The sequence below is a fragment of the Sapajus apella genome, unplaced genomic scaffold, assembly GCF_009761245.1.
Source record: "Sapajus apella isolate SASKATOON/1434 unplaced genomic scaffold, GSC_monkey_1.0 scaffold13, whole genome shotgun sequence".
In the NCBI taxonomy this organism is placed as follows: Eukaryota; Metazoa; Chordata; class Mammalia; order Primates; family Cebidae; genus Sapajus; species Sapajus apella.
This window is the reverse complement of record NW_022436953.1, coordinates 35,522,098-35,533,692: the sequence shown is the minus strand read 5'-3', so window position 1 is coordinate 35,533,692 and position 11,595 is coordinate 35,522,098. Positions and strand designations below refer to the sequence as shown.

The following is an 11,595-nucleotide window of genomic DNA, read 5'->3' as shown; positions in this document are numbered from 1 at the left end:
TTCACACGCAGAGGCCCGAGGCACCGGCTCGTTCACACGCAGAGGCCTGAGGCACCGGCTCGTTCACACGCAGAAGCTGGCATTGGCGTTCGGCACGGCCTGATCCGGTGCTGGCACGGGGGATCCCCAAACACCTGGCCTCAATTCCTTGGTCCAAGTCAGCCTCAAAGGAAAATTGTGCAAGGTTTTCTTTGATTTTCACAAAATCTCTATGAAACGTTTTTACAGTCAGAAACCCTTTTAAAAACCATGTCGCGCCAACTGGCAGATTTTGATTTTCCATAACAGGTGCTGAGATGGTATTTTACAATTTAATAATCTACCTAATTGGCACCTTAACTACAGCAGCTGAAATTAATCACCACCAACAAAAAAAATCTGGTCATTTTCAGTTACGTTTATTTTTAGACAGGGCTTTCCCAGAAATGTTTTCTGTGCTAGTGTTTGTCTCCCAGGTGGCAGGAGACAGTCCCTCCAGCACTGCCTGTTGTCCTGGGCTGTGCAGCGTGCACCCAAATCCATGTCCACCCAGAACTCCAGAATGGGGCCTTGTTTGGAAACAGGGCCTTGCGGGTATGACTAGTTGAGGATCTTGAGATGAGACGTCCTGGGGCGGGGGGTGGGCCTTATGTCCACAGACTCGTGTCCTCACATGCAAAGGCCACATGAAGGTGGAGGCACAGACTGGGATGTCATGGCCACGAGCCAGGGATTCCTGGGCCACCTGGGCCACCTGCAGCTGGGCGAGGCAAGGGCTCCTCCTCCCCGGGAGCCTCCAGGAGCAGTGTGGTGCTAGGGCATCTTGACTTTGGACATCCAGGTTCCAGGATGTGAGATAATGAAACTCTGCCGTGTAAACCGCCCAGCCTATGGTCCTCTGAGCTGCTGCCACTGCAGGAATCTCCCCACACGGAGACAGGAGCCTCAGTGTGTGGGAGGGCTCCGCTTGGCATGCACATTCCACGTCATCAGAAGAGCACACAGAGGACAGGCTGTGGCCTTCCAGAGAGGCTGCACAGGCCTATGGCCCACGGGGAGCAACGTGGCCATGCGGAGGCACCACGTGGTGGTACCACTTAGCATTGAGGGGCCACGGGTGACCCACGGGTGACCACATCTGCCCTGGGCCTCAGGGTCCTCCTGTAATTGCTTCCAGGGTCCCGTGACTCCTGATGGCCCCCAGCCCTCATGACATCCCTGTGGCCATGAAGTCTGGGTGCTCAGCTTTGGGCCAGTCAGGGCACCGCGCACTCGGCTCCTGTGAGCTGTGGGATTTCACACACAGCTGACGACTGTGTTGATGAGGCCAGGAGGGAAAGCGGTCCTTTCTCCAGGGGCGTGGCCTTCCCTGGACTAAGCAGTCTGCACACCCTTTTCCTTATTTCCCACTAGGCTGGCTTTACTTACGCAGCACACTCTGCAAAATGTGATAAGACTTTCAGCAAATGAGCAGCCATGTATGTATCCATAGTCTTAAAGAGCCACATGGGCAGGAAAACCCTCCAAAAATTAATGCAAGGAATTTAGACAGTTACTGAGTCAATAATCCAGTTTAAAACTATTCACTTTTCTTCCCGTTCCTTTGCAAATGCCAGACAGATAGCACAGAACAGTAACGTGTGAGGGCATTGTGAGCCAGGGCCCGGCAGCTGCATGGGCAGCATCCTGGGACCCACAGGCCAGGTGGCCGGGCGTGTGAATGCGCTGTGGTTGGGGAGGCCTCCCTGCTCCTGGGAATCTGCATCGCCACTGCCTGGGGTGCCGGGGGCTGCCATGGGTGGCATCTATGTCTGTTGGGGACGTGGTAAGCTCAGAGAAGACCTTTGCTGACAGAAGCTGGATTTCCCACTGAAGCCTGGTCACAGTCACACATGGCTTTCCTTCTGCCGGACTTAAGCCAGCACTGAGCACGCAGCTTTCCTTCTGCTGGACTGGAGTGAACACTGTGTTCTGCAGGTGAGGAAACCCTCACGGAGACGAGCACTCCCTGCCAAGCTGATGTCGGGGCTGGAGAGCGCCCACTCCCAGCAGACTCACTGGAGCCTCAGCCACCGCCTCCTGCACCCTTCCTCCATCCCCTCATGTCTGACACCAACAAACGGCACCATCAAAGAAAACCTACTGCTGAAAACACCTGTGTCTGATACGGGGCAGGAATTTGGTCACCCCCAGGGCACCTGATTCAAGGGAGGGACACCTGGTACAATGGAGGGGCACAGTCACTCCCAGGGGCACCTGTTACGAGGAGGTAGGGGGTGGGGGTGCGGTCACTCCTAGGGGTACCTGAGTTGTGAGAGGGATGCCTGATACGTGGGAGGGGTGCAGTCACCCCCAGGGGCACCTTCTCTGTTCTCTGGCCTCTCACCTGGGGGAACCTAGGCCCACCTCTTCCCTGGGACTGGGCAGGACCAACCACTCCACACTGTCCCATGTGAATGACCACCACATCTGCTGGGCAGCATGGAGACCCCACCCAGGGTGCCCCTCAGGGCTGTGGTTCTGAGGACGGGGATGCACGGGGAAGCGGCTGAGCCCAGGCTGACTGGACGGCAGGTCCACGGAACGCTCCACCCTGACGGCCCCTGCGCTGGCGTGAAAACCGCCGGGTCTGCATCATCCTGTGGAACCGCCACCACCCATGCGGCTCTATCACATCAAATTAAAATGAAATGAGATTGAAAGCCGGGTTTCTGGCTGCCCTCGGTATGGCTGCTGCGGGGCAGACGGAGGCAGCGCGCCGTCAAGCTCACAGCAGGCTGCGGTGATGCGGTGGGACTTCAGGACGCCGCCAGGTCAGCCAGGCCTGCAGGAGCTCTGCCGGGTTCCTGCGGACTGTTCCTTTGAGAAGCCGCTTGGGGCATGCAGAGGAGTCTCAGGACCCCCGCATTTTTCTCTCTTCCTGACTTATAATTGCCTCTGACGCTCAGCCTGATGGGCAAACCCCACTTCCGTTGTCTTACCAAGCTGCACGCAGGAGCTGCTGTGTCCACACCCGGGACCCCTCTCTACGGAGCTGAGAAGCTGGCGCAGCAGAGAGCAGCCGCAGAGCCGGCAAACAGGGTGTGAGGGACGGATGTGAACTGCCCCGAGGCAGGTGGCGCCTTCTTCCCCGCTGCCCATGCAGTCCACCAGCCCACCTAGCAGTGTTGGGTCTACCACCGGCCTCGCCCATGTGGTCCTGGCAGATGGGACCCCAGGCAGATGGGCAGCGATGACGCACCCCCTGGAGCCCAGAAAGGGGCCTGGCCAGTCCAGGGCAGACGGGTGAGGGAACACCAGGAGGTGGCGGGAAGGACCCCGCAGGGACTGAGAACAGGCTGGGCAGACCCGCATGGTTGGGCTCCGTCTAAAATCAGCTACAGCGGGGGGCTGTGAGAGGAAAAACACCTGTCAAGTAACTCCTGTCTCCCAATTACCATGGGTGGGAAAGTGACAAAGACATGGAGACTCCTCAGTTCCTGGGGGGTGGGGGCTGGCGTGCTCACTCGTCCTGGAGTGCTCCAGCAGCCTGTGTCACAGCCGCAGCCTGGAGGTTCCTCAAACTCTTGGCTGACTCAGGAGAAAGTGGCCGTTTCTGGAGAACTGTTTATCATCAGTCACAAAGCACACAGCCCCTTACACACACAGCTAATCGAATTCACATCCTCTCTAGTTTGCTGTTTCAAGTTAAACAGGAAGGTCGCTGCGGAAGATTTCACTGGTTTATCGGTGAAGGGAATCTTGGAACTCTGGCGTCAGGCAAGTGGCCTCCCCAGCAACGGCCCTCCGTGTGGACCCCTCTGGCAGGGCAGGCAGCTGGGGCAAGGGCTCCTTTAGTGACAGCCTAACACGGAGAACGGAGCACAGGTGTGGATGAGCAGGGACCTGCTTCTTCCTGGGTGGAACCTGGGCAGGTCCTGGAAGGTCTGGGCAGCCCAGCGAGGCCCGGGAGGCAGCTCCCACTCTGCACCTAACGTCCCCCAGGTGTCCAGGGCACCAGAGCCACCTCGACCTGGCCAGAGCTGCCGCGCTGTGATTGCCTGTGTGAGAGGAACTCTTTCTCTAAGAAATAGTGATCTACATGATCACTGAGTGATCACAAAACACTGCTGACGGTGCCCATGAGGCTTGAGGGCTGTGTGTGACGGTGCTCAGGAAGGCCAGGGGGATGAGTCAGGTGATGCAGAAGAAGATGTGGCAGACCCTGGCCGGCTGCCAAGGCCCCTGCCCTGCCCCCCTGCCACGCCGCCTCTCACGGTCACACCCACACCCAATCCCAAACCCTGGTGAGGCACTTTCCTCCTTTTCCACTTGGTACGAAGAGGAAAGCCCCACAGGCCTTCACAGGAATCAGCCCCCCCCACACCCCACAGGATCCGGCACCCATGCTCCCCACAAACGTAGAGGTCACAGCAGCCCCCACCACACCCCACAGGACCTGGCGTCCAGGCTCTCCACTGCCCCCAATGCCTGCAGGGACTGTAGTGGCCCCACAAGTTCCCCAGGACCCAGGTTCCCCATTGCTACCAATGTCTGCGGAGACCAGAGTGGCCCCCTCTACGCCCCACAGGACGAGGCTCAGGCCCCCCATATTCCCCCATGCCTGTAGAGACTTGCCCCACTGGACCTAGCGCCCAGGCCCCCACCACTGCCCATGCCTGCAGAAACCAGAGCGGCCCCCTCCACACCCCACAGGACAAGGCATCCAGGCTCCCCATCGCCCCGCACGCCTTGTGGTGTGGCCAAGCCGCTGGGCCCAGCAGCTGTCTCCCTTTACCAGGGAAGCTCCCACAGGCACTCCCCCATGGGCCTTGCCACGGCTCTGACCTGGCCAGAGCCAGCTGCCCTTCATGGTGACATTTGCTCTACCAGGGAGGACAAGGCCCTTCTCAAGCTCCCTGATGTCTCCCCAGTTGCTGGGCGCTCGGGATTGATCGGCTTTGGCCTCTAGCAGGTTCTTTACTTTCATTCTGGCCACTCACGGTCAGAGTGGGTCAGAGTGGGAAGTGCTCATGTGCCCTGTGGGCTCACTGGCTCTCAAGTAACAGGTTAGAGGTAAGCACGTTCAGAGATGCTCCAGACCTCCCGGAAATGCCACTTCCAGCCCCCGTGGCTCTGCGTAGCTGAAGAGGAGCCTCTGACGGAGCCCCCGCTCTGTGGCCCCCAGGCCTCACTCCCACGTCCCGGATAGCATTAAACTCAGGGACACGGATTCCAGCAAGGACGGGCCCAGCCCCCACCCCAGCCCATGCCGAGCCTGCAGGTCGGGAGGTCAGAGGCCAAGGAGAAAGAATCGAGGCACAGGGAGATAAAGACCTGCGGGGCCTGCTGCGGTGTGTGCGCTTTAAAAACACCTCGCACTCCACAGCCCACTGCACGCAAAGGCCCTGACTTCCTCCTCTACGGCCAGGTGATGCGCCACCTGGGCCAGGAGCCACTGAACGCTCAGGCACCAGCGTGGCCAAATGGGGCCTCGTGGCGAGGTGCTGCCGGCTCCACGCAATTGATGATTTCAGAACACTCACTTCTGCCAACCAGAGGAGACACGGGATGACCAAGGCCAGCTCAGGCTGTGTTTCAGAAACAATGTCCTGCCACTCTTGTGCGGGTGCACCACGTCCCCGTCCAAGTCCCTGCGCCCGAGTCACCGTGGCCCCGCCTGACTCACCATGGCCCTGCTGTGGGCTGTCAGCTCGTGCCCAGCACCTGGAGGGGCCGCCGGGGAGGCTGAGGGTGAGGGTGGCAGGGCCCGGGCGGGTAGGCAGCAGGTGTTCTTCCATTTCCCACCCACCCCGCCCCCGCTTCACGGCTGCCTGGGAAGTGGAATCCCACGTTACGAGAACTGGGAGGGAGGGCCCAGAGCCAGGGTGGACCAGACCACAGAGAAAAGGCAGCCCTCGTGCTGAGCCTCGGGGCCCACTTTCTGCTGGTGGCACCTCAGTGCCCAAGCTGCTGGGCCCTGGCCAGCCTGGGAGCACCCAGGACCCTGAGTTCCCAGAGATCAAGCAGGTCGATGATCATTAACTCACGCAGAATAACGGTTTAGCAGACAGACAGGCACAACGTTTAAAATGGGCTCCAAAAGTCGGACGGGTGCTATGAGGAAAACTGCTGTGATCATGCTGGATGGCGTGCAGGAGCCTGACGGGCTGCGGCTCTGTGGGCACCGAGGGGGCGGCGTGGCAGCGGTTCCTTGTGGGCCGACGATGAAAACCACAGGGCACAGCGCCACAGGGCCACCACCCGCCACAACCCCAGGGGACTGTTCACCTCAGGTTCCAACACAGAACCCTCTGCCAACAGCAAAACATGCTTCTCCATTGCAGGATTTTGCCTTACAAAGTGCAGCCCAGGAGGCTGAGGGCGTCACAAATGCCGGTAAAAGACCCTGCTCCTCCGCTGCTTCCCTCAATACAGATGAGGCATGACGCGGGTTGGGGGGAAGCCAGCGCCTACCTCCACGACAGACTTGGAATCCAGCCGGAAGTTGAAATCACCAAAGACAAAGTAGGAAACCTTCTCGAATCGCTGATCGATGATTCTGGAAAAAAGAGGACCTGTTACCAAGGGCACTGACTCCGCCCGGCCCTCACCTGGCCCCCGCGCTCCTCCACACCCCCATCTGCACATCCTCTGCTGTCTCCTGCTACAGGGGAACCTCGCTGGTTGCTTCTTTGCACCCCCAAAATTCATCTCTGAGACCACCGCCAACACAGGTTCACCCAGCAGCCCTCAGCCCTCGCCAACTCCGACACGCCTATGCTGCCAGCGACACGGACAAAGAGGAAAGCCAGAGTCTCAGCTGTGTCCTCACCTGCAGGGCCAGGGCAGCGTGGGGACCTCAAGTGTGGAAAGCCACAGCCCCCGGGCCAAGCCAGGATCCCAAATATTACACCCCAGAGGTCAGGAGAGGCGGGAGGGAGGGATGGGGAGGGTCAGACAGGGATCCTGAATATTACACCCCAGAGGTCGGGAGAGGCGGGAGGGTGGGACGGGGGGCACGTGCAGGTGAACGGCAGGACCCACTGCCCCAGCTGTCTCCTCCCGAGCAGGGATGTCCCCTCAGACCTGTTGTGAGGTGTGTTTATATATGATCCCCACTCAGGCATTTCCAAGTGAGAGAGTAACAGTGGCTGCACATGTGTGTGTATATTTTTAACCAGGTACAGCTTTGCGCAAGAAAAATTCTTCCACCTACGTATTTAAAATCAATTGCAATCCATTTCCTAAAGATTTTCCCATTGCGGCTTCCCTTGACGATACAAGCCATAAGAAAGCATCAACCCCCTCAAACCCCAAGTCTCCCCTCAGCCGGCTGCGTGCAGTAATGCCGTGAACTGCTTGCTTCCAAGGAGAGCAAGACATTGGACCTTTCCGGCACAAAAGCAAAGCAAGACCCTGTGCAGGGTGGCACCGGCCACAAGACCATCAGTGCAACAGAAACGTGATCTGTAGACAAGAAAAGGAAATACTCTGGTTACCCAAATTCCTATTTTCACAACCCAGACCCAGGTGGGGCTGGCAGGGCAGGGGGCAGGCAGCTCAGGGGCTGCCCGTCCAAGCACACTGCATTTGGAGATGGGCCGTTGTTTTTTCTAAATAAACTCAGCGTCATTAGCCAGGCAAAAGTGACAGCTTCCAACCAGGCAACTCTGCAGGTGTGACTGTTGTCCACGGGTTTGAGTCCCACACTGCTGGGAGCACTGTGCCCTCCTGGAGCTGGGGACAGGGGTGTGAGCAGCATGGCAGGGCCCATTGGGCAGGGGCCTGACCAGTCACCAACTCAGCCTTCTGATTAGCCTGAGAAGCAGCAGAATCCGCAGGTGAGCCAATGGTGTCCCGCTTCCCAGTTCTTACCTGGTCCTGTTCTGCGTTGCCCACACCTACTGCTGACGCCTCCACCCTCGGGTTGAAGAGCCAAGGGGCCCCACCTGCATCCTCCAGGGCTCTTACGCCAGAGTGAGAGAGGAGTGTCTGCAGGCCACGCTTCCATGACCGGGTGTGGGTGAAATCATCACCATTCTATTTCATTTTTGGCTATGGGGGGTGGGAGTTCATTTGTCTTAACTTGCACACCTTCAATACTTTTAAATCTACATACTGAAATTTGCATTTTCTCCCGATTTTACTTGTTCACAGCCTGCTGTTCTCTTTTGTTCCTGGCCTTTTCTCTCGGAATTCCAGGGGTGTCCTGTGAGCTCTGGAGAGTAACCCCGTCTTGCCTGGGTCTGGGCTTTCCACTGCAGCGGCTTCCCTCAGGCAGATGTTTTAATTTCCATATAGTCACAGGCATCTGTTTCCCTTGTGGCTGAGACGCTGGCCCTGGCCCCCACAGGGACACGGTGCCCCCACCTTCATCTTTAGGGTAGAGTTTTAAGGGTTATCCTTTAATCCATCCGGAATTACAGTGCAGAGCAGGGATCTAAGTTTATCAATTTCCCAAGTGGCTGGTCAATTGATCGGCACCATTTATTCGAAGTGCCCCGTCTTCCCACCAAGTCTGTATCATAACACAGCATTCCCAGCGGCACAGGTCTTTCTGAGACAATCTATTCTCTTCTGCAGACCTTTTAAAAATCCATTCCTGCATGCTTTTAATTAATACGACTTTTTATAGGGAAGTCCTACTTGTTGACAATCTTTTAAAAATCGTCCCAGCCACCTCAGGCTCCTTCTGCCTGTTAATTGCTACAGCTTGGCTTGGCAAATCCCACAAAAGACTTGTTTACCTTTTGAATTAGAACTCCTTCCATTTTAGGTTAAATCTCCTTGTAATAGATTTGATCTATTGTCATGCAATTTGCTTAAACCAGCCTCCAGCTCTGCTGGGAAAAAGGGAAACACTTCCTGTTTTCTGGGAGCACAGAAAACTTGGAGGGCGTGTGGAGGAAGACACAGAGGGAGACACGGAGGGTCCCGCGTGTGGAGGGTGTGTGAGGGGACACGGAGGGTCCCGCGTGTGGACAGTGTGAGGGGACACAGAGGGTCCCACGTGTGGAGGGTGTGAGGGGACACGGAGGGTCCCGCGTGTGGACGGTGTGAGGGGACACGGAGGGTCCCACGTGTGGAGGGTGTGAGCGGACACGGAGGATCCCGCGTGTGGATGGTGTGAGGGGACACGGAGGGTCCCGCGTGTGGATGGTGTGAGGGGACACGGAGGGTCCCGCGTGTGGATGGTGTGAGGGGACACGGAGGGTCCCGCGTGTGGAGGGTGTGAGCAGACACAGAGGATCCGTGCATGGAGACTGTGTGAGGGGACACGGAGGGTCCCACGTGTGGAGGGTGTGAGGGGACACGGAGGGTCCCGCGTGTGGATGGTGTGAGGGGACACGGAGGGTCCCGCGTGTGGAGGGTATGAGTGGACACAGAGGGTCCGTGCATGGAGATTGTGTGAGGGGACACGGAGGGTCCCGCGTGTGGAGATTGTGTGAGGGGACACAGAGGATCCCGTGTGTGGATGGTATGAGGGGACACGGAGGGTCCTGCGTGTGGAGGGTGTGAGGGGACACGGAGGGTCCCCTGTGTGGAAGAAGACACAGAGCACCCTGCACCCCGAGTCCCCAGGAGAGCAGCTGCCGGGTGCACAGAGGCTCCCGAGGGAGGGCGGCAATGCTCACAGGCCAGAGGGGCACGACGCTGCCAGCCACATCCAAGTGCAGGTGAGACCACAAGATACCAAAGTGCCCCACGTGGCCAAGCATCTGTGCGTGCCAGCACAGGAGCAAAGGGAACGGCCACGTGGCTAAACAAGCAGCAGAACCCAGACTGAGCAAACCTTAAACCTTTCCCAAGTGCGGAGAGGAATCACAGCCTCCCGGGCGGCCGTGCCCTGCTGGCTGAGGTTTCCCTCCCAGCACCCCGGCCGCCGCCCTCACCGGGGACACTGCCCAGGCCCGGCTGCTCCTCCTTCTCGAGGAAGCCGCCAGGCAAGCAGCAGGTGGGCCAGCGCCGCCCTGGAGACACAGTGTCTCTGTCCAGTCCTGTGGGACAGTCATGAAACCCTCAACTGGACCACGCTCCTCACCCTGCTCCACTGACAGGACAGCCTGAGCCAATTAACAGCAGCAGCCGCCTCTAAAGGGCGCCCGGCGGCTGCAAGACGAAGGGGCTGTCACGGCCGAGGCAATCACCTGAGTGCCAGCCCCGCTGCCCTCCCAGAGCTCACTTTCAATCTCAATATAGTGCCATTTGGAGCAGAAGAAAAAAAGAGTTGTTCTAAAATTAATTACCTTGTCAGTAGCTATTATGATTAAAACGGAGGCCCACATCAATATCATGTGCCTAATTCAGAAAGAGAATTACAACAAGAGCCATAAAAATCAATTTTTTAGGCCTTGAAAATGGTGTTTCTCTCTGTTTTGACAAGTGATCTCATTATGGGACGGAGGCCTGGGGGGAGGGGCTGACTCGGAGTCTCGGCAGCTGCTCCGGGCGAGGGTCTGGGGGGCTGGTCCACACGTCTCCAGGACAACAGCAACCCCACGACACCGCAGATTAAAGATTTAGGGAGAGTCTTGGGTCAAACGTTCCAAATTACATTTCCAATAGCAGGCGCTTCCCTAACTCGGCAGTGGGAACCTTGTGCAGGGCTGTGGGCCCGGGACACCGTGGGAGGCCCCCAGGGGATGGCGCAGGGGCTGGGGGCCGGGACACTGTGGGAGGCCCCCAGGGGATGGCTCAGGGGCTTGGGGCCGGGACACTGTGGCAGGCCCCGAGGTGACAGGGCAGGAGGCAGGAGAGTGCCATCGGCAGTCCCACTGGGGCCATAAAAAGTATGAGGGTGGCACGGGGCTAGTGCAGTGTGGAAAGCAAGCTGGCCCTGAGGCATTCCTCCTGTCTCCTCCAGGACACCTAACCTGCTAGGAGTTGGTTTTTTTCTTTCTTTCCTTTTTTATGTTTTAATCACTGAGTGATGCTAGCCGAAACCTCTGGCGCTGTGCTTTTAAAGGCATAGGTTGCATACAACTGGGAATCTACTAAGATTGGTTTGTTTCTCTGCGATAGTAGAGGCCACATTTTCTCATCAAACAACTTTACATAAGCAAAAAAATCAACAACACAAAATGACTACTACTGAGACTATTTTAGAGTTATTTAATCACTTAAAAGTTTCCTTAATAATAATAACATCTCATTGCATGGTTGATTGCAAATATATTTAAGCCACTTTAAATAAACTCATCCCCCTAAAATAAATACACCAGTAGTTTCCTAGAAACTGCTGCCTATTTCTCATGACTTCACTTTTCACTCCACCTACCGTGAGCTCTGCCTCCCTGAAGCTTGAAGCCCTCAGGGTGGATCTCCCAACAAGCACCACAGAAGCCAGCACCGCAGAACCCGGGACCACAGAACTCAGCACCACAGAACCTAGCACCACAGAACCCAGTACCACAGAACCCAACACAACAGAACCTGGCAAGACAGCCGCCTAAGCTGCGCCCAGGCAGAACCCACCACCGCAGAATCCAGCACCGCAGAACCCAGCACCACAGAATCCAGCACAACACAACCCAGCACCACAGAACTCAGCACCAGGGAAGCTGGCAAGATGGCCACCTAAGGCACACCCAGGCAGAACCCAGCACCACAGAAGCCGGCAAGACAGCCATCTAA

At 57.5% G+C, this 11,595-nt stretch overlaps 1 protein-coding gene across 2 annotated transcripts in view; it reads right to left on the bottom strand.

Moving 5' to 3' along the window:
* INPP5A (inositol polyphosphate-5-phosphatase A) overlaps positions 1-11,595 on the bottom strand; it is a 222,500-nt gene that overhangs the window by 44,425 nt on the left and 166,480 nt on the right. For both annotated transcript variants that reach the window (XM_032282053.1, XM_032282052.1), the window contains exon 9: positions 6,436-6,520. In XM_032282053.1, coding sequence (XP_032137944.1) covers positions 6,436-6,520 — 85 coding nt within the window. The remainder of the gene's footprint in view (positions 1-6,435; positions 6,521-11,595) is intronic.